This window comes from Acanthaster planci, linkage group LG13 (assembly GCF_054643075.1).
Source record: "Acanthaster planci isolate LZ-2023a linkage group LG13, COTS_SCS, whole genome shotgun sequence".
Classification (NCBI taxonomy): domain Eukaryota; kingdom Metazoa; phylum Echinodermata; class Asteroidea; order Valvatida; family Acanthasteridae; genus Acanthaster; species Acanthaster planci.
The window spans coordinates 3274356-3301369 of record NC_141789.1 but is presented as its reverse complement, the minus strand read 5'-3'; the positions used below and the strand labels follow the sequence as shown (position 1 = coordinate 3301369).

Sequence of the window (27014 nt, the reverse complement as noted above, 5' to 3'; positions counted from 1 at the left end):
AAATTTGGTGCATTCATAGTGAATTCCCCCTTTTTTACTGTTTTGTGACTGGTACCGGTATGTGGGTGATTCCAGAAATTAGCGGTCCAAAAGTGTGCCATTTTTGTGTCCCTGTTACATCTGACCTTTGTTATTTGACATGGAAATATCACCGAAATTGAATTCAAACTATTAGTATTTGTTTGGCGGGTAATTTGCATTAATTCATCACTCTTGGAAATAAGAAAATGTGTTTTGAGCTTGCAAATCCATTTGTCAGATGTGACAGGGACACACAAAAAATGGACCGTTAATTTCTGGAATTACCCATGTGGAAAAGATTTAGAGTTTATGAAAAATGGGATATTCACCCAATGTACATGTACATCGACAAAAAGTCTCCTTCCCTCCGTCTGTTGTTTTGCAGATGCCATGCAGTGTCACCTGCAGTTCCTCCCTGGTATCCGTTGCATCGGGCTCTTAGAATCAATCATTAACATGAAATACTAAAGTCATAATTTACTAACACATATGCATTTTGTTAACAATTTTAGCAAATTTACAAGAGGCCAGCACCTTGATCTAATTGGGGCAATAAGGTCCATGTGAAGTAGCTGTGCCTTGGGTGGAGCCTCATTCCTTTAAGGATTTTGGAAGATGTAGGGGAGCACAGGTCCAGTTTCCTTAATCCTAACAGTCCCCTGTCTTTTATCTGTTGAAGGATCAAGGACTGTCAGGATAAAAGGAAAAAGGTTTTTGTGGATCAAAATTTCACATTTCTTCATTTGGCCACCAACATTACAGGTCCTGTTGATGCTGACAAGATGGTTGGACACCATTCCCGAGGACTTCCAATGCAATCCTTTCCTGCGGCGGGAGGCCTCTCTGCTGATGAGACGCCTTCCACCCCTCGGCAAGCATTTCCAGCCCCTTGTCAAGAAGATCCAGGGGTTGCTTTCCTCGTCTTGCTCCTCAGATCCTCTCCCCCGACCCATGAAGACGCAGCAGCACCAGGAGTTTCCCCAGCACAACCCCAGTATCTCCTCCACCGAGAGCCTACGGTTGGCTGCCACTACCACAGGTGCGGGCGCCTCCCCAGAGCCCGAGGACACCGCCTCAGTGGGCTCCAGCTTCTCCCGGCCTGGTGGCCGGTCGGCAACTGGTGTGAGCGGCCCGCTCAGCCGGTTCAAGCGGAATGCCTCGCTCAACTCACAGGGCTCCAGCTGCTCGTCAGTCAGCGGGCTTCAGAGCGTGGGCGGCCTGCCCTCTGCTATCGCCAAGAAAGCCACTCTCATGTATGGGGAGGAGCTAGACCAACTCTATCAGAAGGTAAGATCCAAATATAAGATGGCATTTCTCTACAATTAAGCTCAGGCTGAGTCAATTCGAGTAATGAAATATGTTTGTAACATTCAACCTTCCAGTCAGTCCATTATTCAGGTATTCGGCTGTACCAAATTCCCACAAAAACAAGGACAAACATGGGAATACATGTGCAATAATAAGAATATGTGAATATTTGTCAATCAGTTGTTAATTGAATAATCATCACAGCCCTTAAATAATCTATGGATTCATTTGCACCGGGAACTTCACCGCAGTGTCCTGTTCGAATCCACTACAATTCCCTGCAAGTCAATGTCACAAACCGGATTTGGAAATCAAGTCACAAGCCATTCAAAGGAACTGTGACAAATGCTTGTTCTTTGCTGCTGTTCGCCCTCTGACCAGTGACTGGTCTTACCGCTTTATTTGAAAGGATTTATGAAAGGACTTGTAAGGACAGTTTTCTCATGGTGTGGCAGAACTAAAGAGGTTTTTCCAAATCTGGTCTACAGTACATCTCTTTGGCCTTGCATGGAATTTGTTGGATCTGTATTAAAATGAAAATACTCCCAACTTTTGGTTGATGGCCTATCAAGAATTGGATTCAGCTGGCAAAACGGGACTTTCTTTATTGATCAAGCCAAAGTACATGTACATGTACAACATCATTCGGACCAGGAAGTGCAGTGCAAACCAATGAATTATGCGCCTGTGCTGGTTCATATGCTTGTTCCCACCCTAATGCCTTTTACGCATAATTCTGCTCATGATACATGTATGTATACATGTATTCACTTCGGTACACTAAACCACTATACATGTACATGTATGTGTCTGCAAAGCAAGGAATATAAAATCGAGCATACTTGTGTAACATATCCATCTGTTGTTGGGGTTAGCGGATATGTTACAACTTGTACATGTACACGTACACCATAGATGGATTTGAAGCCAAGGTTTGAAAAACCACCCTTGTATTGGATTTAGGTTGGAGGCTATTACTTTAACATGTTTAATAGGAGATACATTCAGACTTCGTTCATGCAAGAATTCAGGTTTATTTGAAGGTTCACAATTGAAGAATTTGGGCTCTTCTATGAAATGCATGTATAGGAGCCTACATACATGTACAGGGGTAAGCTGGTTTGACAGATCTCCATGTTGTACATGTACATGTTACAAGTCAGTTGCTATGGCCACATACCGGTAGCAAGTGGTTCAACAAGAAATTCTCACTAGAGGGCAGCAGACTGATGTACATGTGTAGTACTTGTCATCAAACTGATTCCACAGTAACTTTCAGCGCCTTGGAATAGTGTATGGCACTTAAGTGTTTTTTATTATTATTACTATTTCTGTCTGTGATACATATGTTCAGTAGTCAGTTACAACTTGCTTTTATTTTTGACAGGTTACAAAATACCAGTACCAAGTTGGATTTTGTTGCTTGTTTTGTTGGTGCTAGTGTTTCATTTCGTATGAGACATCCACAAAGGAAAAAACCGTCTCCAATAAGTTACAAAGTACATGTACTGTTGAAGTACCTCAGTGCAGTACATGTGCGGCACTTTTGACTGTTAAACAATGTACCGGTACGTGTACGTAGTAGATAGAAAAAAAAAAAAAAATTCACAGAAAATGACAGTACGAGTACATCTAAGTGGTTGTCTGTAAACTGTAAAACCGTTCAGCAGTACAACCAAGAATATTCATGCTCTTGAAATATTGATATAAAGACTCACCTGACGTGTTTTTCTCTAATGCCTACATGTACATGTACATATTTGTTTTGGATAATTCTGAGGCACGTGAAATAATTACTCGGAACAAATGGAGTATGAAGTTTTCTCCTAGGATAATCGTCCCCCAACTCTAAACTTTCCTTCAACAGTTGCAAGCACATGTGCACTTTTCTGTGGCTGGGTGCTTACTCTTATGTATTATTAGGCCAAACAAAAAATAGCTGTGTTTCCGGCTACCTGACCCAACCTAGAAAATCACGCGGAACCTATATCTTTTCATTCAACAAATCAGTAAATTATATAAACTTATGATGCCTTGTCCCCGAGCCTAATTTTGTGTACATCGTCCTATACATTGTATTGTTTTAAATTTTTTTTTGTATGAGATGAACGGCTCTTGTGTGTTTGCATTTCAACAACCAGCTTCTTTACTACTCAATCACAGTGCTGATATATAATATGTACAGTACATGTGTTAATCTGACACTGACTTAGTACCTGTTACAAATATACACCCCCCCACAAAATAATACAGACCATCATCCGACCCAAATTGTTTGGGCTATAAAAATTTAGAGTAAAAAAATCTTTACCCAACCAACCACCCTAATTTATTTTTCAGTGTAATAGGAAACACAACTAATTTTTGTTTGGCCTTATTTGCAGTGCTTAATGATTTTGCAGTGAGGTACCAGTACATGTACCAGTGTGTGCATTTGTGTGTGAGAAATAGTCTGGTTACCCGTGGCAACAAGAAAATCCAATAAGCTTGTAAACTCCATTTTGAATGATATGCTGTACCCTGACTTGTTCCTACTGGTATGTAGAATTCTTTTGAACCCCCCCCCTCCCAGAAACCACTATCCACATTACATGTAATATATGGAGCAATCCCTCACTTAGCTTTCACATACGGTAAAAGACATGTACAACATTTACCCCTATGACTGTCCTCAGTATTCTCCAGATTTCATTCAAATTTTTCACACACCCTGGGGGGATGATGGCAGGGGCGTAAATTGGAGGGGGATGAGGGTTATATTCTTTCCACTTTCTGGAGGGGAGATGGGCTATTGGATCATCCCCCTCAGTTTTTCGTGATGAGGGGGAAAAAGTGGATATTTAGGTATTTTTCGAAACTTCCTAACAACCAGAATGCATTTAACGAGTATCAAAGATGGAGAAAACTTATGAAAGTTTATATGCAGTTTTGATGTACCGGTACGTGGTATGTACATGTGAGGTTATAGGGTGTGAGGTACCCAATGTGCGTTGATCGATCTGTGTCATGATCAGCGACCCCTAGTGTCAAACAGTGTCCAATTAGTGCCTTTCCAAATATTGGTTTCTTCCAGTACATGCGCAGTACATGTGAATTTTAAGTCATCCCCATCCCCCCAGTTCCACTGAACAAATTTACAGTACACCACCGGAGGATGGAGTAATGGGGCAGTTCCATGGTGTCAGGTGCACATGTACATGTAGGTTTTGCAAAATTAGCAAGTTTTCATGGGTGTATGTGTATGTATGGTACATGTATACACCTGTACATGTCAGTGAATTTTAGTTGTGATAAAAGGCATTTGCTGTATGATAGGGAAAGAAAATTCTTCATGAACCAGGGCCGTTTTCCAATACTCAACTTCGTCTCCATCTCAGGCTTCGTGTAGGAAACCAATCCCCAATTGTGGGCCTGAAGCATTTAACTTACATGTAAATTGAAGTACTGTAATGTTTGGCTCTTGTGCATCTTACTTGATGTTTTGTGGCACTATCAGACCGGTTCTATTGCGCTTATAACCTCAAAGTCAGGAAGTGAAAAACAGTTGAAGCCTAAGATGGAGCCCAAGTCGAGTATTGGAAAATGGCCAAGATTGACTCAAAATACGAGGACCATGGTGTTGGACAAGCCGGTACTCAGACACACTGACTCTTCCAGCTACTGTACCAGTACATCCTTTTTAAATATTTGTGTGTGTGTTTTGTTTAAGTCTCGTGGGACAATACCATTCGATGTGCTTCATGGAAAAATGTGATTCTTTTAGTGGCTTGCAGAAATGTCATATTGTTTTGAGTATTGGACGTATATTTCTTGGCGTCAGCAGCACTGGTACCATACTGGTACGTGTCTGATGTGGCATGACTAGGTTGACAATTATCAGTTTAAAACAAGGTTTTCTTTTGCAAAGAACTTTTTAGCACAAAATACGGCCCTTCTCTGTGTTAAAAACAAAATAGTCTCGATGTTGTTTTCATTTGGCTCCCAAAAACAAGGGTCCCAAAATTGACACCCCAAATTTGTTTTTTTAGTGTGCTGTGCATCGAACGTACAGTAGCAAGGGGAACTTCACACCCCGGGATTGTAAATTTTAATGCATGTAAACAATTAATAGACATCAAAATCAACTTGGCGGTACAAATTTCTCTGGGAGAGCCTTTCAAACTGAAAGTTGTCGTACAGTTTGTTTCTTTTGAGTTTTGCTTTAATGCTATAGAAACAAACATGCATTAGAAAATGTGAAGTGTCACATTTTTAATTTCCCACAATGCGACGAAGGAGCCAGCTTGAAGATGTCCTACAGTTGTCGATACAGGCAATCTAAGTTGACGTTTTCAGTTGGTAGTTGGTCAGGGGCAACCAGCCAATTTTTAATAACTGAGAACTCTTTATTTAATTTTGTGAGCACTTTCCTAGAACACCCTTCCTGAACATCTCGTGATGTGTCAAACAAAAAGTTTGCATCAATCTGAGGAAAACATGAGCAACATTCACGACAATTAAATAGGAATGGACATCGACGCAAACTGCTGACTGTCCCCCACGGCACTGGCCTGTATCATCAGGGGTGCCCGACAATCTCCGCACTAAAAAAAAAAAAAAAGGGACAAGAATCAGATGACTGAGCATCGTGCAGACAATAGCCTTGAGCCGGCGCACACACGGCAAGCGATGGATAAACCTGTCCTGGCCGGTATGCCGCAACTCAGACAATGCACTGCAGGGCAGGCCAGCGTGCAGGACTGACTCGGGAGGAATCCGTGTCACATCCAGCACTTCGGGGGGCTCGCGATCCGCTCCTGCCGAATACACACAGTCTGTTTAACTCATCCCGCAGTTGGGTTTTTTTCCCCGTTGAAAGTTGAATGGTGTATCTCACTTGAGGAATGCTCACTCGTGGTTAAAAGACTGGCCTCACTGAACATGTTTACAGGGGTTTTTTTCTGTGTGGGAAAAGCTATTGGTTTCATTTCAATGTTTCTTATTTTCTCCCAATGTCCATGAAATTTGTGGTCCATTTTCACAGTGATTGCAAGTAAATTCTAATGGACTGGACTCTGCTCCAAGCGCTTCATAACTTACATGTACGTACAGGTTGAGAGTGCAAGTGAAAGACTTCAGTGTACCTGTACATGTTTTGTATGCTTGTACTGTGCATGTACATTTACCTACTCAGGAAAAGGACATGTACGGTACGGTATATGTACCAGTTTGTTTGGAGGAGTGTACACAAACCTCTTGTGATCTTGTGGAAGACACTGCATTGCAGCTGGAGTGCACGTGAGCAGTGGCACGCAAGTGCAATAATGTAGTGATCTCTGTTCATACCCTGTGATGGTATATTTTTTATGCAAGTTCACAAAGCTAGTGACATTCTGTTTTGCACAGTTCATTCTTGGCAAAACTATAAACAACAGGTACAAATTTATTTCAGGTTTCACTATGCATAATGTGTTTAGGATGCTAACCATAAAATAACTTATTAGCCTCTTTGCCAGGATTTTTGCTACAGAATTTGAAGTCACGAAATCATTGTGAATTCACAAATAGTTCATTTGTTGTTATTTTGTTTTAATGCCGCTTTCAGCAACTCAGGCTGTTTGCGCCAATAACTGTACGTTTATTCATACACTTTATTAATCAGCATCACGTTACGGAGTTAAGAAGAAGGTCCAGTTTTAGAGGCAGGAGGAAACCGGAGTACCCAGAGAAAACCTGCAAGAGCAAATATAGACTGGAAACCAAATGCACTTAAAGCTTGGGCCAAGCCGGGACTCGAACCTGGGCCTCATTGGTGCAAAGCGAGGAAAGAACCGCTACGCTAACCCGCTCAGCCAATAGTGCATTTACCGGTACAGTGTACCATAGAATTGACCAGTGTACACTTTACATACGATACATGTACCAGTATACTGCTCCTGGTAGTCACTTTTAAGAACTCATTTCATTGCTCAATTTTTTCGTCCACTTTCTGTTTTGGGCACTAGATTAAGAAAAACTGAATTGCACTACAAAAACTGTGGTACATTTCAGTTCAGATAAAAATGTATCTACATGTATAGTATCTGTTTTCTGCCAACGTTGAACCTAGCCATGGGTCATTTATATTTGACACCTCTTTGAAAAACAAAGAAACACAGAACAAAAATATCTCCTTACGAAAAGGTCTTCTACACTGATGTTTTTCACACATACATTGTACATACATGTACATGTACATCAGTAGCTTGATTTGAAAATCCTACTGATTTCATTCATGAATTGTTCAAGTTTATAAGATTGTGTGATTTCTTTGAATTGCGGTTTCAAACAATTGATTTATAGTCAAACGTTTTTCTCAATCTGCCTTTGCTTTTCCAAAAAGAGTGCTACATACCTGCACATACGTGCACAAGGATTTTTATTTCTGGTCTTGTTTTTATCAGTATACATGTACATCTACAGGTACTTCCCATCCTGACTTTCCTAAAACAGTATTCTTTCAGGGGCACTTCAGCTTCTGTAGTTTGTTTTATTTGTAAGTGTGAGTTTTCATGTGTTATGAATACTTGTAATTTGTTGTTGCCATTACACTGTGAGAATGTATGGTACTGTAAGCTGCATTTGAACTTCAATGTGACTACAGTTGTACCCAGTACATGTACATGTACATTGTATGAACATTTGTACAGTACATGTACATGCATACAGACCTGTGGACAATGTGACCTTTCTTAACTACTGGTACTGTAGTGTGTGCTTGGATGGAAGGGGCAGGTGAACAATACAGCACTTTGTCCTAAGAAAAAAAAAACATTTTTATGAGGTTCAAATATCATCATGCCTCAAGTACATGTACATGTACATGTGTACAAATACTGGTAAATGTGCCAGTACAATGTACATGTATGCACATGTACATGTATTTCAGGAACATGTTTGTACCCGGTACTCTGCTCTTCCTTGAATGGGCTTTTCACCTTATACCTTATTACGAACGATTCACCAATGTATAGGTTACATGTATACAAAAAAGTACATGTACATGTATGAAATTGTGTTTGTTTTGGATTTCTTTTCCTGAATGTTGGATACATTGCGTATCTGGTATAAGTTTGTGAAAACTGCGTAAGCTGCAAGCTTGAAACTACATGTACATGTATTGTAGTGAATTCATGATTTGAACATTTAAACTTAATTTCATGCAGTTACAAGTAGTAAATAGCCTATATTCATATTTTGTTAGTGAGTAATTGAATAACAAACATGGGAAAGACACTGCCCCCTCCCTAACCCTCTCCAGGAAATGCACTGCATTATTACTGAACTATAACAGAGTTCAAGGAATAGGACTTGGCCCATTTCTTCTCAGGTTTCCAAGAGCTCTGCCGGCCGAAAAAATTTCTTAATGGTGTTTTGAAATAGTGACTTCGTGTTTCCTGGCTTAAAGCCTCATCATCGGGCGGCAGCGGCAGGAAAGGTCAGATGTTTATCCTCGGCATCAGGAAACCCCCCCCTGTAATTCTCCTCATTAGCCTCGGAGGTGTAGGGTTTCATACTTGATGCACACAAGCACACCTTGGGAAGGGGGGCCGACTTCAGCCAATCAGTCTAACGGTCGGACTGAATCCTGTACAGTTGTGCTGTTGCTCACACTGCCTGCCAACTCTCTTTGTTGTATGATCCTTTTTTTCCCTCCCTTCCCTGAGTTGACTGTTCACGCTTCCTTGTTTCGCTTCTAATTCATGGACTTTGCTGTTTACCATGTTTACAAAGCAGGCTGGCTGCTCTGAAAGAGGAAAGAGGAATCTACCACACATCATTGACTCACTACTGAAACATGTACAGTGGGCATTTTGAATTATTGTGTTGACTTAGGGGTACAGTTTTGTCATAGTGTGTCCATTACATTAGTTGGCATTTTGAATAATGGAACAGTGTTTGACCATAAGCCCCTGTGCTAAGAGAACTGAAGTACACCCAGGACAAGGACTTGAGGAAAATGAAGAAGTTTGTGTTGACCTTTTCCAGATTGTTTTTGATAATGTATTGCTGTTGTCAAATTGTTTCCTAAACTTTATCCAGTGGGGTTTATATTTGTGGTTTGTTTTGATTTTTTTTCCTAATGCAGCTGAACCGTGACATCATTGATGAGCATCTGCCATGCAGTCAAGAGGACGCAGTGAAACTGGCCGCTCTCCAGCTGTTGGCTGAGTCACCGGCTCACCACACACCCACGACAGCCCCCCACCACCACCACCACAGCCAACAACAACATCACCACCACCAGCATCAACAAAACTACCACAATCCTCATCACCACCAGCCGCCAGCCCCCACGACCCGGCCAGTCATGGGCCTGCCCACAGTCACATTGGACCTCCGTTCTGTGGGCCTCGAGACTCCCATCGTTGACCGACTTCATCCTGGAGGACGAGCTGGGCCATCAGAGCCCTGAGCCAGACGGTGGCATCGACCTTCTCCATCACTGTATTCATCATCATCCTCAGCTTCATCATCAGAGCCCAGGCTTGAGTGACAGACACACCATCTCCAGGACCTCTGGACCCTGTAAATCCAGCCCTGATAACACCATCGCTGACGGGGACAGTGACAGCCCATTACCGTGGACGGGCAGGACGGCACCGCAAGCCGGAGAAAACCCTGGTGTGATTGTCACGCACTCGGGCAACATTCCACTGGAGGACGCTGCCGCAGCCTCTGCCATTGCTGCCCACGCAGCGGCTGATAAAGTCTGCCTGGACAAAGTCAAGCGATGCCTGCCCCGCGGTTACAGCAATGCCCGCGCCGTGCAGAAGTCGGCTAAGAGGTGCTTCCAGTGCTACTCGGGTGCGCTGGCAGATGTGCGCGACCCCGCCGAGCGGAGTTCAAGGGCGAAGCAGATGTACGTGGAGTTCTGTAAGCAGTTACCTCTATACGGGAGTAGGATGTTTCACGTGAAGGAAATGGCTGGGAGCCGACTGAAAAAGAAGGTCAGTATATGCATGCTTGTTTATGAATGATGTTATAATGGTGTAATGTCGTTGACCTTCTGTGTACGTGTACATTTTTCTGCACATGATGAATTACATGTATTGTTAGCTTTGACAGGTTTTTCTGACACAGATGTTTCATCTTTTGTTTCATCATCGTTTCCTCTTTTCATGACATCCATCACACTGCGAAGATGTCAGGCACCACTGTTCTTGGGTTAGAAGTAAAGAAATGCAGGGATGCTGTGTCTTGCTGGATTTTTTTTTCTCTTTTGCGGCAAATACATATGTACATGTTCCACCAATCATGTCTTGAGGGCATTTGGTTAAGAAGTTTATCATGCTGTCTCTTTGTGTACCTGTAGTGTTGATTTGATTTCCCACTTCTACCGGGCTTTGATTTTTGTCAGTTCCTCTTGATGTACACAATCCCCTTGGGAAACCGGGAACATTCCTCGCTGGTCAGAATAGCCGCCAAACTGTTTTCATTTTTGTTCACTAAACATGTTTTTTATTTCAGCTTTCCTCCGTGAATTGGAAACTTTATAAATCGCTGCCAAGGATTACACGTAGAATGACTAAAGCCGTCTGAACTTCCTGCTATTGTGCACTTGTTTGAGTGTGTGGTATGTGGTATCATTCACTCAAACAGTTCTTGGCACTGGTATGCCCAAAAGGTTCTCTGAAAAGGCAAACATTGTAAATCACAATGGGACACAGTACATGTACATGTGCATGTACAGTACTACCAGTAGTAGGTCATAAAAGATCCTTGCCAGCTTTTTTTGTTACTTACTCTTACTGTGTGTGGGTATACCGGTATACATGTACGTACACATGTACAGTACATGTACTGTATCGGTACACGTGGAGTTGTACTTGTACTGTACATGTACATGTTCCTGGTACACTACATGTACATCGTACATGTATCCATGTGTATGTGTAGTACTAATACGTGCTGACATGCATCATTGTAACATGTACAGTACGTCATTACCAAAGTTGTCAAAAACTCCAAGAGTTTGTGTGATAATGCCATGTGTGTTTTTTTCCAGTGGGATTCGAGTGGGAGTGATGTGCTTGTACTGGTACATACTATGACTCAGGCTGTTTGGAGGGACACCTTGTGTCTAGACAAGACGAGCAGAAGGGTGACAAGTTGTCCTGAAACTCCAGATTGTGTTTCTTTATCCCCCAAAAGCCACAAAACCACAAACACCCCAATGATTTGATTTGGAAGGGGGGGATGAAGGCCAAATTTACTAAATAATACATGTACCAGGAGGTATGGACAGAGAAAATAGTGGTTTTTCTTTATGCCATTATGGACGCTTCCCACTCTCTAGACAGTCTGATCTCAGGATGGGGGGTCAGTGGTATACTGGTAACTTGTATGAGAAGGGGACAATAGTTTCTCCCTCAAACCCCTGTATCCCCTCCACCCCCCAAAAAAATGGCCAAGAGAGAAAAAGGCTAATTTGTTTCATTCAAAATTCCAATCAGTATAATGTACTGTGTATACATGAATGTACGGTCAGTACATAATGTACCAGTGTAGAAGTACATGTACATGTATGTTGAGTGCAGTATCCTACCATAGATCTACATGTATTTCTTTTTGGTTGTTCCCTTAAAACTTTGGAAATTCTAACAACCTCCCATAAAGGGATATTTTGCAAAATATACACATTTCCTTAAAGGAAATTCCTGCATCCAAATAGAACTTTGTAGACAGCTGGTTTGAGTTTATTTTCTTGTGGCGGGAAAGGGGGACTTTTGAGGGGATCATGTTGTAAAAATGCTTTGCCTTTGGTTTTTGGATTTGAAATGAAGATTACAGCTCTGGGGGTAGGGCCTATGTTACGAGTACAGTACATGTTCATGTACCTGACTGGATGCTCATACTACTGTAAGTTCTAGACAAGTGCACCTCTAATAAACTGCACACTAAATAAATCCTGCTCGTAAACCTGCATGTGGTTACCAACCATGAACATGTGCCAGAAAAGATCACCTTGACACTATTTTTTTCCTCCGATCCAGTCATCAGAATTCTTGTACACGAAAATTTATGGGTAGGCCCTATATAGCGGTACATGCACAGTACCATGCCATACATTTGTGCGTGTACATGTACCGGTACATCACATATACATGTACATTGTACATGTATGCCCATGTTTTCATTAATTGGACATGCTGGAAAAGTAATTTAAAAATGAACTTGGTGCACTTTATTTGATGGATTGTCATAAAATGTAGAAGTGGTACGCACACGGAATGCACATCACAATTTTTTTTATAAGCTTAAAAACATCCCGGCCAGATTTTACAGGGTGAATGATATTGCTATTTCTCATGTACGTCGCTTGGATTTCACTTGGGCAGTCTCCTCGCAGCAGGGGTGTGCATCTGACTTCGAGAATGTTGGGGGGGATCGCGTTCCTTGATACAGTGCAGGGCCATCCACTTCACCTGGTGAAGAATTTTGAGTGGCACATGTAGCATGACTCTTGAGAAAAACAGCAGTGCCTCCAAGGGAGACAGGAGTTCATCTCAGGTGAATTCCACCACTGGGGGAGATTTTGAGAGAGATAAATCGTGAGAGGCCTTGAGAGGGAAAGGCCTCTCTTTAGGTTCTTGGAAATGTCCACCGCCACAAAAGACTGACAAGAAAGTCTAAATAGATGAGGAGATTGACCGGAAATACATTCTGATTGGATTAGGCACCGGTAGTGGATTCTCAAAAAACCTTGAACTTACATGTAGAGAAGTCACTTGTAGTTGTACATGTATACTCTCCAAGTGATACGATCCCAATCATTTCTATCTACATGTACATGTGTACTTGCCAGGGGCAAGTTGTGGAAATTCTGCACACCTCCCGATGAAACAAAAGCTTAAATTGTGGAAAACAAGTTTAGGCACTTGTGCGAATACCATTACTGGTAGTTGTGTATGGCATAAGGAATGTGCTGTACATGTATCTTGTTAACTGTGTACTAGTACCAGTACTACCGGTGTACATGTACACCGGTAACAGGCAGCATGTGTGTACTCATAGTTTACATCAAATAAACACTGTACATGTACATTGTTCTTTTACTGATGGGATGCATGTGCCCAGCTGGCTGTCCCCTAGGGGTGTGACTAGGGCTAAATTTGTGAGGAGGGGACACAGGGGTGTGCACATTTTTACAAGGGGGGCCACAAGAAAATAAGCTGCAGCTGCATTTCAACAGCTGCATCTCTTACAAGGACACAGTATACAGGATGTACCTTTTTGTAGTCAATATTCATTTTTTATATTATATGTCTTTCTTGTGTTAACCATATTATTACCGGTGGATTTGTATATTTTTTTGAGAACGACCAATTTGAAAAACAGCTATTGCTGAACAATTTTACCCTTTATAGATATGTTTTTAAATAAAAAAAATAGTCTGTAAATAACAAAAAACAGAGATACATGTACATGTGTTATTCACAGATTTCAAATGGGGGTGGGCAACTGCTGGGGGCATGTGGTCCCCTTCCTGTTACAGCATTGCTGGCCCCACATTCAGGGGACAGCGTCTTTCATTAGGGAATTGAGACTGAGTTGTGGGGACAAAAATGTACAGTTGATGTGCCAGTATCGTGGGGTATTGGATTGGTTCTGTCTAATCCTAGTTTGATATACAGCAGTGTTTCTAAAATTCATTCTCTGGCATGCATCAATTTTTACTATGATGATTACAGTGTACATGTACCGGTACTTGTCTGGTACCAGATATGTATGTATGAAGTTAAAGCCTCGGTAGTGTCCTTTCTTGTACTGTTACCAGTAGTCCATCTTCTGCTCTCTCTCTTTTTTTTTTTTTTCTTGTCTTTTTTTTTTCTCATCGTGGGATCAGGTCTTGTGCATCTCAAGTGTCCAGAATAGTGATGGGGCCCAGTTAATTTGGATAGTATGTATATGATATGGAAGTTTTGGTGAGAGGGTATGGGACTCCCTCTATTGACCATAAATCATAAGAAGGGGCTTGTGTCACGTTTTGTCTCATTATTCAAAAGAAAATGGCTTGCAGATGTTGGAGATAGTGCCGAGTGTGTTCCGTACTTGCTTTGGAGTGATTTACATTGTACCACTTGTGTTGTTTCCCCTTGGTTTTGACTGTAATGTTGAAACTACCCTTCAAAGGTCTACATGTCCATGTATGTACATGTATACAATACAAAAGGCGCCACTCAACGGTGATGAGATCGGTGTCAATTTGCCCCCACAAAGAAAAAAGGCTTTTAGCATTTTTCAAAGCTACATTCTCGTCCATGTACTGGTACTGTACATTTATTGATTCACTGTACCAGTAAGTTCATCAATTTTTCCTTGAAGAAATGGGAACAGAGTCAAATCTATTTGTCTCCTGCAATGCCACCCTGAAACAGTTCACTGTACTGCCTATCAATATGTCATTATACCTACATGTACTCATCAATATGATAATCTCTGTATTTCCATGTGTTTTGAAAACTTAAAATGATTTTTTGTTTAAAGTACATGTTATGTTCGGTACTAGTACATGTATGTATTTTGTTGAATTCCTGTAAGCTCCGATACAAACACCAAGTACAGTAGGCCTATGTGAGGAAAACTATATACACAAAAAGCTTTAACCACAAATATTTCTTAGGGCACAGCTGCAAGTCAGTCATTTAAATTTAAAGTAACTTTCTTAGAATTCTACGCAGACAGGTGCATGCATGCAAACATAACAATATCTTATCTGAAATGCCACATGAATGTACAGTGAAAAAAAATCACACTTTTCACACATGTATTGTCACAGTACAACTTCAGGAAACATGTATCTTTCTACCCGGGTAAGTAAACAACACAAGACAAAACACCCCCAAAAGAAAAATTAAAAAATGATCTGCGGTAAGGTTACACAACCTCAAAATATACCCTGGCCTTGCAAATTCCTGACAAATAGAGTCATAACATTGTCGCGCTAAGCGGTGACTCAGTACTTGCTGTCCTGTCCAGGACACCCGCTGCGCTCCTGAGGGCAAGCTGTGGCTAACCCCAGGACCATCTGAGTGGAACCTTCTGGGGTGTTGTCAAGACACCTGAGGATGGGAGGGAGCCTTGCCAGCGACATCGACCCAAGGCCACGCCAGAACCCCAGCCTGGTGGGAGCAGCTAGAATTCCCAGATTTCCATGCCCCCTGTAGTGTTGGTTTGGTACTCTGCAGTTTCTCTCTTCTTAGTACAGTTGTCTAAAGTTGCTTCAGTCCTGCATTCAAAAGCAAGCGTGTTTTGTCCATGTAGTGTGTGTATTTAGCGACATACATGTACATCATTGTGCTATCACGTCCATTGGCAACATACATGTATCATTAACAGGCAAGACACCTTAACAGGCAAGAATCATGTTAAACCATCGTATCACCAAACCGTCAAAGCCAATTACCAAATAAAAATTTAAAAACCATAGCTCCGTGGTAATAATCACAAACAAATTTAATGCATCTATATCTAACCAAGACATGTGTCACTTCACCCAACTAACCACCAACAAACAATTTACGTGAACCAGCTATTCTCCAAATGATCAATGGACAAAAACTAGGCCCTAAATGGCCTTCCAACTTGTGGTAAATACAAAGTGAACATTCAACCAGTAAAATACAGTTCCAACCAACTCCAATTATACACCGGTCCATTCAAATAAAACTACAGCACCAAAGCCCAAAGGACAGTGACTAAATACATGGAACTAAAAGCCGACAGAGCCCAAAAGGCCAATCTCCTAAAACCACATCCTAAATCCAAGGACAGCAGATCTAATAAAACCAGAATGTTAAAAAAGACCAAATCCTCAGACCAGGCTAAAAGTCGAAAGACAAAAGTCCAAAGGCAAACTAAACATCCCAGAGCAGTCATCAAAACAAGACCAAAGATAGAAGATCAGAAAAGGTGGACTCAAACAAACAGACCAAAGATCAGTAACAAAGATCATAAACCAAAATCAGGTAGAAGATTACAAATTGAAAACAAACATGAAACCAAAGATCAAAAATTATAAAGACGGAAATTGAAAGATGGAAACCAAAGATCAAATACAGGAAAAACAAGAACTAAAGACCCTGAGACAATATTCAGCACTAAAAGCCATAGATTTGTTAAAATCCAGTATCAGAGTCAGATGTACCAGTACATGTACCGGTACCCTAAAGGCCTTTGACAACTCTGTAGCACTGATCTCTATACAGTCAGTATAGTAGAGATCAGTGGTCTGTGGTCCCTTAAGCCATACTGTGACTAGATTACACAAACTCAGCTGAGCCCCAAACTACATCAAACAATCTGTTTGTGGGTGGATTTTTATGTAGTCTGTTTGAGGACTGTCTTTTGCAGTGTGCACACACACACACACTGTACAGACACATGACATAGAGGCCAAGCTGGGCACCTGTCCTGCACACTGGCACCCCTGTTGCCAGGCTGCACTCTGATTGACTGAAAGATGATGGACAGTGATAATATGCACAAAGGTCAGCGAGCATTATAAGCCCCAAAGCGCTCAGATCACCCTGCCCCAGAACTAGCCACCCTCTCACAGCACACTCCACTTTGAGAGCGTTCATTTCGGCTTCGGCCTCGTCGCCAAACAGTACCTTGCTCCAGCTGGTTCCAACACCACAACTTCACCACTGCACACGCCCATTTTACCAGGCTTGGAGGATAAAAAAATTACCTAGTTTGAACTGTGGAAAAAAGCCATGGATTACTTAACACCCTGTTAGTCTAAGGAAGACTCCACACCAAGTAGTCACAGGAAGTTTCAGAAACTTTGCTTTGGAAGAGGTAAGTTACCACCTGCATATCACTGCATAAAAGAGATTACAGGTAAGACTAGGTGTACTCTTACACTATACATTACATGCTGGTACCAAGTAGCTATCATAGAGAGCAGTACAGAGGTACAACATTATCATATGTACATGAAGGAGGCTTGAGGCTCTTCCATCTGGTGGTGTTTCTTTACCAGTATACACCTGCAAGATTTGTGTTTCAGTTTGGGTCCTTCAGTGGTAAAGAACTACAAGTAAGTTTGCATTGAAGATTCATTAATTAGCCCCACCATGAGGACTTCATTCAGTCTGAAAGATGTAGAGTACATGTATGTAATCATAATGAACATTGATAGAATGTCCTTTGTACATCACCCCGGTAGTGTACATACCAGGACATCATATTTCTTCCATTGTTTATGACATACTGTGTAGTCAGGTTTCTACCTGTGCATCTGCTTGGTTTATCAAGTTCATCTAGTTCACTAAAATACATTTGTCATTATTTAAGGTACTGGTAATAATTACAGTAACTCTACATTTATGTTTATTGTACATGTACATGTAGGTATTTTAAATAAACCTGTATATGTACTGTGTACACATACTGTACATGTACGTATCTAGGCCGACATATTTCGTGTATCATCTCCTCGGCCAAGTCTTGTACTGGTAGCTGTAATAAAGATTGATCATATCCTTTGATACTTCAGTTTTATGATGTAGGAATGTCCATAAAGTAAATTTCCCTGGTAATAAATTTTGGAGTTAGTTGATAAGATATACATATACATGTACAGTGTACATGTACCCGGTATGTAAGCTAATGAAACCTTTTTGCCCTTGAAACATATACCTGATAAAGTGCTGATGCACCATCTACCCGCTGCGCTCGTCTGATCAGTGAAATGAGTCCAGATTTGTTTTCAGTGTTTTTTAAACCCTCTCTGATCACACGCCAGGGGTTATCTACCATACCTATATCTTGTTTGCAGCAGAGCCAAGGTGAATTGATGATTAATCATTAATGGATAAAACTTCTTGTTGAAACGTTGATTTCCTTGGATTTTGGAGATACATTTCATATTGGTTCATGAGTTGAATTTATTTAACTAAAACAGAAAACTGTTGTTTTACCTATACATGCTCAAACAATGGAACTGTCCAGATTCATTTTCTTTCAAATAATCTGTTCTTATGTTCATATGATGTACCGGTACTGCAGGTGTGTACACATTTTGCACATTTGATATAAAACAGTTCTTGATCTGTCTGCCCAATGTCTAATCTTTTGCCCCTGTATATATGCGGTAAGTTGTACGTCATGAAAACATCCCTTTGGCACATGTAGCCTTCCGACGACAGAGTGGATGTTGCGGTTCGGTCTGCTAGAATCTAGAGTATGTGACATTCAAGTGGTTTACTGTAGCACTATAGAAACACGCCAACGGATAGAGAGGCTTCCAGAAGAGAGATAGCACATGTGTGGGATTAGACCTTGAACTGTGGATATGGGGGGGGCAAGAGCGACACCAGACATGAATGGTGCGCATGTGCACTTCCGTGATTGATTACTTTGATCTCACTCCGAGAGAATTAACCGAGGATGGTGTTTTTGCATTTGTTCACGACAAGGCTTTTGTAAGATCATGAACAGTGATTGGAAATGCAGGACACTGTGCCCTCCCCCTGAAAACTCCATCTTGTCTCGGGATAAAGCCAAGGGTGCTGTTATTTTGTGCCTGAGGAAATTTATGAAGAGGCAAGGCTGGTCATTCAAATTTTTATGGCCTGGAATTTGAAGTGTGGACTTACCCTTGGAAATCCTAGCTTTCACTTCTACCTTTATCAGATGACTGAGCCCATAATTTATAAAACATCCCTGATGGAGAGGTCTGAACTTTTCAGAACTCCACAGAGTTTGGGCGCCACTTTTGAGAACAGGAAACCAATCATTAATTGGTTTTTATGAAGTTGCTTTTCACTTTTTTTTTAGTACAAAGTCGGAGCCATGTGCAACTGGGAACCAGAGGCTTCAGTGTGAAATTAAACTCTGATGTGGTTTTGAGAGACAGATGGGACTACTTTTTGTATGAGAAAATGTGAGTGTTTCTGTGGAGCAGGCTCTCTGTTTGTTCTTGATGCTCTGTCTGACTCACACCAAAATTGAAAGGAATTCAATCAATTCTGAAACTCATAACTGCCACTCCCAATGGCGGCGGAACGGTTTTCAAAGTGGGAGAGCTATTCATGAGATCATCAGGCTATGCCCCCCCCCATCGCCCCTTCCGTTTCCGCCGCCAGTGGCTGCTCCACTCTCAGGAGGAATCAACTTTCTGTTATGACTGATTCTACAATGTCAAATCACTGAACAACGATTAGAGGCAGCAGCGTATCCAGTTTTTGGTGCCGGGGGGGGGATGGCAAATTCAAAAGTGGAAGAAGAAAAACTCAAAAGCCTTACTCACAGTCCCGACATCCTTGCTTTTATTTGCTGGTGTTGTTTTCCTTGGTTTTGGTGCTAATATTTAAAAAAAATATTTTTAAAAATCCGTCAGGGGACAAGCATTTGGAAATCGTCCAAGACTGCGCAGAATAGATATTGCCAAAAAGTATTAAGATAACTGCTGCTTGATAGTACTCTGCCCTTTATTGTGAAGTAAAATCTCAATTCTTTTTCTCTGAGGTTTTCATCTTCTGTATGTAGTCAAAAAAGTTGTACCATGCCTGACCTAAGCCGGCAAATTTTCAGCCAAAGTTAATTGCAACTGTAAATGCGCGCATTATTGCAGCTAATGTATCTTTTTGTGCAGTGTGAAATGCAACTTCTTGCCAACAGTGACTGACTGTTAGACTCCCTGCATACACCAGCATGTGCATGCAATCGTGCAATGCACATTCATAGTACCATCCATTACATGTGTACCTGCTCAGTTAAAAGAAGAGGCTCTGGTATTTGGGCCAGCTCTCAGGGGTGCTTGTTTGCCCCACTTTGCACTTGGCACCTTTCTGTCACGGCTTCACACGCCAGACCCAGCACCCCCTACTACAGACAACTTGCCAATGAAGGGAAAGAAGTTCAGAAGCCACAGCGGCACTGAGGGGGGAAAAAAGAAACAAAGGGCAACCAAAAACTTATCAAGCGCTGTGGTGAGACTGTTTTATTTCCACGTAAGTGGATTTTTCTAAAACTGACTTGCATCTTGAGTTACAAAACGGAGAAGTCGTAACTCAAACCTGTATTTCTCAGGTGGTGAAAGTGTTAGATTGTACATCATTGGCCTGACAACAGAACAGGTGTATTGTACTCGTACATGTGGGTCTGTGTAGCTGTGTTATTGTTAGCCTTGCGCCTTTAAATATCTCCCATTGTTGAAATATGCATTCTTCCACAGTAGAGATAAATTTCAAGAACGGAAATGACTTTCACATATGTTCATGAAAGTGAGGGCATGCGTCTCTTAGGTAACTCCAAGGAAAAAAAAAACCTGGGCGGATGTCCTGGAAATGTGCTTAGCTGAAGAATACATGTGTACACATGTGTGCTTTTCATTCAGTGACCGTAGTATATTACAGGTATTTTTAAAGATGGGTCGGTTGTCTTTAGTTTTTCTCATCTAATGTGCCATACAAATGAATAACCCCAATCCTCCAAAATCTGCCAAAGTCTAAAAGGAGGCTTTTGATGAGTTTATAGTAAATCATGGAAAGGTACTTACATTGTACCTGTTAGTTTGACAAGGCATTTGGTGGTGAGTGTGGAGAATGTGCCAGTGCTGGTTTGACTGCTGGGGAAATTGCAGGATTTAGGAAGGTGCCAACGTGGTAGCAAAAATGTCCCGCAAGTGAAGGTTTAACGAATTGAACGAAAATTGTCTTGGTTATGAATACATTGTGTCCAAGCCCACACTAAAGGGATTTTTTCCAAACTGATGCACCCGTGGGCCAATGGAGTCCGTTGCCCTGTTCCAACAACGCTCCTTCTCGTCTTCAGTATTGGACGTCCTGGGACTGTGCTTTCACTAAACCCCTCGCCAGCTCTCCCAATGACTCACGGGGACAGAAACATCTTCTTCATTCAACATCTTCTTTCTTGTTTTCTCCCTCCTTGTCAGTCTGTGAACTTGTCACTCAGGACAGCGATGGTGGTGAAACTGTCAAGCAGATATACATGAACCCCCCCCCTTCTGTCCCTCTCAACAGCAGCCAGTCCCCTGGGGAGCTGAGCTGAGCGCCATGGCCCAGGCCAAAAAGAAAAAGCTGCTATAATAAATTGTCACATGCCCTTTTTTTGGGCATGAATTTGCTGAATTTTTCATCCTCTCAAAAAAAGTGTAACATAAATATTAAATTGGGTTGATACATTCACTAAGACTCATTGGAGATCTTTACTGTACCAGTTTTGGATCAGATGAGGAATTCTACCGGTAAGAGGGCAAGTACAAAATGAAGCATGTCATTTGGGATAATCTGTAGATTCTTGTCCTCCAACTTTGAAACACTGAATTATCTTTTGCAGGCAAACTAAATCCGGATGGTGGGGTAAACAGAATTTTCAATTGCCATGGCCAGAAAGATGTTGGAAGAAGGGTTGGCAGAGATTTATGGTGCAATTTGAGGCATGGCCATTGAGTTTGATGGTTTGAATACCCCTGGCTGCCCTGTCACTGAGGAGTGTGAGGGAGGGTGGAAAAGCCAGAGCTCATCATTCATTCATTCACCAGGAAAGATACTGTCTCAATCTCCCTTTGGCTAGCAAAGAAGCTCACCAGGAAAAATGGCTCTACAGAGGATTTGCGTAGTAACCATCTTACAGGGAAGTTGTTTTGTTCCACAGGGAGACCTCCTTTTGTGCATAACCCGTGGAACAGAAGCACTGGCCTGTAAGATGGCAGCCATGCAAACCCTCTATTAACTTGTCATTCCGTGATCGCTCAAGCACTTCAAAATGAGGCATACATGTACATGCCTCAGGCTCCACCAAAAATATACAAGACTCCAGACCCTTCTTTGTCCAGCTTGAGTAGATATCCAATAGCCAATGAAGCGCTTGTGTCCAATTTCAGTGTCCGATTCCATCCTCATCAAGCTCACACTGATTGACAATGATTAATTTGAAGCGCGCAGTTTTAATCGGTCTAATCCGTGCACCTGTGGTCAAAGAGCTACAGACGTCCACGTTGGTTAATTCTATTCACACAACCGGAAAAGCCTTTTCATTAAGGAAAGTATTCCTCAATTCAGTCAGCAGAACTGTGTGAGTTGAAATGAATGACCTAATTTGGTGTCTACCTGTGCCACCTGAGGAGCACTGATTGGGATGGAGGGGATAATATAAAAGGCAGGGAAGCACCCATCATGAAATGATCTGTTTGGTGAATAGTCAATGAAAGTTGAGCCTCAAGTTATCCAGATCAAGCTGTTATACCACTATAGCTTGGAAATTTTGGAATGAATGAGTGTCTTCATATTTCAAAAGTTGCATTTACTTGTTCAGTGTATGGTACTTCTATATTTACCTGCAAAACAAGACGAACCTTGGAAATGGCATTCAAAGGAACTGTAGATCAAGCTGTGTTACTCAAATTGGTCAGTGCAGACTTACATACGTGTACATTTGTAGCTACTGGTTCATGTATGTGTGTATTGTAAACGTGTAAAACATGGACCCTTGAAAGCTGCCGGCAGATAAAGCTGGGAAATGAACCAGATGAAGCTGGTAAATGGCTTATAAAAGTACTTGTACATGTTCTTGTAGATCAGGCTGTGTTACTGTACATGTACATGTACTTGGTCAGTGCAGACTTACATGTACTGTATATGTACATTTGGGCTGGAAATACAGGTTTGAAACATGGGCCCTTGAAATTTGCTGACAAGTGGCTATGGCTCTTTCCCATTGACCTTTGTGTTATTGGTAGCCATTGCCAAGTTTATTTTACATGTAGTTGTACGTGTATGTAAATGAACTTTTCCATTTATTTTCTAGTCTGCACCACATAAGGGACTTGGTGAAGTTGGTGTATTGTTTCAATAAGCATACATAACCACTCTCATGGTATCACTGGACCCATACAAAATACCTTGCCAACTATCTGCTGACAGACATCAAGGCCTGACCTGACTATAATCCTGGAAACTGTTAACGGAATGTAATCAGAAGATTCTAACGAAAACTGTAACCGATTGAAAATGTATTTATTCTTTTACAGTTCAAGAAAAAAAGCAGCATTGGGTTGAATGAAATGTTTTAATTCTTCTGTAAACATTTGCACATTACGTTGACAACCTTTTGTCCAAGCATTTGGAAAAAATAATAACCTGCGACAGTAAGAGATTGAGACTAGTCTCAATTGTGTTCCTTAAGCCCTAAAATCCAAGGGATTGCTTTTTGCCCCAAGGAGCTCATCCCAAATCCTCCAAGTTAATCCACTGTGCTGGAAAGCAATGGATTCTCTAAAGTCTTCCAAAAACATTGGACTTGGAGAATCTTGGAATGTTGGAGCCAGTAAATAATTATGTACCATTCTGTAAGTGTAACTAGCAGTGTGTTTTTGCTGTACAGTAAGTCCTTCAAATGATGTTGTTTTGCATGCAAACCGTTTTCAACCTCCCTACCCACTCCCCTTTATTTGCAGTGGCTGGTGGCTAACATTTAGATGTTGGTTGAGCTGATAAGGCACATTCGTTATCTCGCAGGTGTGAGACACTGACCCTGATTACGCAGAACCAGCAAGGTACCCATAGCCTCGCTCCCTGAAATCCAGGTTTTGCATAGTTCAGCACAGGGTGATTAAAATTCAGAGCGAGTAGTGGGTAGAGGGCTGACCCGTGTCTACGTTGCAGCCCCTGCAGATATTTTTCATTGCAAGATTCTGCATTAAACTACGTGTTCAGGCGCTGTACAGCACGTTGTGTCTAATCCTGCCCCTTTTGCCTCCGCCCCTACCCTCATGCCTCTCCTTCTGCGGCATCTTTGTCTCAATGTTATTGCAAAACTCTGCAGTAACTTTTGCAGTTTTACAATTCCAGACTCATTTTCTGATGTGTTTATTCCTACGGTACCTTTAAGGGGTCTGCACATGAATGAACATGTACATGTAGGCCTCGACCAAAATGTGTTCTATTGTACTTGTATTATTTGCAAAAGGTTCTTTGTCACAAGGTACGGGCAGACAGTGTACCAATACATACTGGTACTTTCACCAGTTTTTACTCAAGTTGTTTTTTTTTCTACCTTATTGGTTTTAATAACCAACTGCTTTGTTTTTTTCTTCCTTCAAAATCAACATTTAAAGAAATTACAAGTAAGTCTGTCACAAATCATGTTGGTTTAAATGTACCAGTATGTCTGTAGATACATGCATTTATCATTAAGATCCAGGAATGTTTCATCAAAGTCTGCTAGTCCCTTGGTTGACCCTAGGGATCCAAGTGTTCCGACAGACCCTAGTGGCCTTTGGTGTCACTCAGGTTCCACATACAGGTGGTTCGACATGCATCTGTCATGCCTGCATAAGGGCTGTCTGTAGTTGGATTGGGGTGGAGAGCTGCTGGCAGGCACTGTATTGAATCAGTCAGGGTCATTGGTTCAATCTAGAAAGCAAGGGATGTGGGGTTTCAAGGGTCTGCAATGACTTTACCCCTGACTGTGTTTCCTTGCTTAAAAGGTATCACATTTTGTGATCCATCTTTTTTTCCATTTAGTTTGTACAGTTTCAGTTGGGACACAGAGCCCAATGTCATGAATTGTAAAAGGGCCAATTTCCCATAGGCTATACCAAAGATCAGAATTGAAGGCGGTACTGCTGGGCCATTTCTGTTTGTATACTGCATGGTCATATGCGGACACAACAATCCTTTCCGACTACGGCATCGCTACTCGCTCGTACCAAAGTGTAGGCGTGCATGCTCAAATTAAGGGCAGTAGCATGTCAGTGTGGTGGCCGTGCAGTAATGCTGTCTCCTCAAATCAGTTTATACAGGCAGCTGCTGAGCACTGAAATCTGCTAAAAAGAGAAAATAGTTGCTTAGCAATTCAAAAACTCATGGTACATGTATGTGTGTTGCCTGTGACTGGTGCACGTACTCTTGGGATTATTGCTTAGCGTATAGTTTTCCTAAGCAAGATTTTCTGCCAGGCAGCACCATGACGTTGGATTCAGCTAAATGCAAGAATTATCAAATTTATGGGTTAAGAGGTGCCGTTTCAGAAATTCCACTTTAGTTTTGGTGCTGATTTACATGTACTCGTACGTGTCTGTTTCTTCCTGGGTGCTGGGAGTTTGTGACAAATCGGCACAGGAGGACTATTTTGAGCATTCTTAATTTTTTTTTCCACTTTAATTGACTGTGAATTGACAAATCATCTTAATCTGTCCCTTGTCGGAAATTGTGGCTTTTGCCTCCAACTGTGGATTTCCTACGGCAACACAGGGACCCTTCGTCTTGCCATTCAACTCAATAATTATGTACCTTCCCTTCATTTCTTTCCCCTTCTTTTAACTTATATTTTCTGGGTTGAGATCCTTGATGTGCATTCCTCAGTGGATATGCCAGCACCAGAGTCAAACATGTTTGCTGCAACCATTTGCTGTTGGTGTATTACTCCCTGGACAGTCCTGCAGGGAAACTCCCTGCATAGTATACTGTACATGTGCCAAACTGTGCAGTGGAGCTGTCGGCACATTTGTGGCAGTAGAGATGAAAATGTTTGGATGCCAAGCACCCCTGGTTAAAAAAAAAAAGTGGTGACTGGGCCATGCATGCACAGATCAATCAAAATAAAAGTAACACAGGTGTCACCTTTGGGTAGCGAGGGATGAGCTGAGAAATTGTGTGACCGGGCTCTTCCATCATGAAGTATCACTGTGAAAGAAATGTGGTCCAGTTTGCTAGAATCTGTCATCCTTTAATGTTAGAGGGCATTGGGTTTTTTTAAGTCTTTGCAGGCCATTATCAATCAAAGTAATGCAATTCCAATTTTTTTTTATTTGTATTTTGAAGAAGTTATTCATAGTCATGACTGAGGTAAAGAGAAATTACATGACTGGCTCTTAATTCCAATATGAACATGTAGGAGAGCAGCAGGTTGCAAGAAGAAATCGTTCCGATATTTTCAGGGACACGGTGGGTAGTGACGGGAGCAGGCCTACATGAAAATCAATTAAAATTAGAAGGTTAAATCCAATTGCCGCATTGCAATGGACTGGAGGTAGTCACAGAGGAATAAGAGGGCTAGTTAGGGGTTGATCTATGGGAAATTGCATGACTGGCTTTTTAATTCCAATGTGCAGGGATGCAGTCTCGGTCGCAAGGAGAAATCATCCCAGGATTTTCTGGGACAAGTTAGGTAGTGACTGAAACAAGACTAAATCAATCAAAATTACATGTATATAAGAGGAATCCAGTGGCCTCTTATTGACGGATGCAAGGCAGTCGTGGAGGAGTAAGAACCTATGGTAAGTTGGGGCTTAATTGAGCCTGAGGAAAAGTTGTGTGACTGGGTTGTTTCCACAGTTCCAAAATCTAAATGTGGGGCGGCTGTGTAGTTTGCATGGAGAAGCTGTCTAATCCATCCCTGGGTGTTTTATGCAGCTGGAAGTGGTTTGTGGTCTGTGACAGCAGTCTTTAATCAGTGACTCCCGTTGCAGTACCTTTGATGGGGAAAATTTTCCTCAATTGACTTTCGGACTAGTATGCCTGCATGTGCATCAAATGCTTGACGTTAACAGTAAGGTAAGTTTGTGTTTATCATGATCCTACTGGTACATTAAAGTAGCCGTAAACGTCTGCCTCAAACTTGATGGCCTTTAAGGTCAGTAAGATTTTAAATATTCAACTACTATAAAAAAAAGTTGCCAGTCATTGGGG

The 27014-nt window shown here is 41.6% G+C and overlaps 1 protein-coding gene across 1 annotated transcript in view; it reads left to right on the top strand.

Annotated features, from left to right (window-relative positions):
- Positions 1-27014, top strand: part of plce1 (phospholipase C epsilon 1) — a 141613-nt gene that overhangs the window by 57838 nt on the left and 56761 nt on the right. The window contains 3 exon segments of the mRNA XM_022230979.2: positions 784-1308; positions 9437-9721; positions 9723-10298. Coding sequence (XP_022086671.2) covers positions 784-1308; positions 9437-9721; positions 9723-10298 — 1386 coding nt within the window.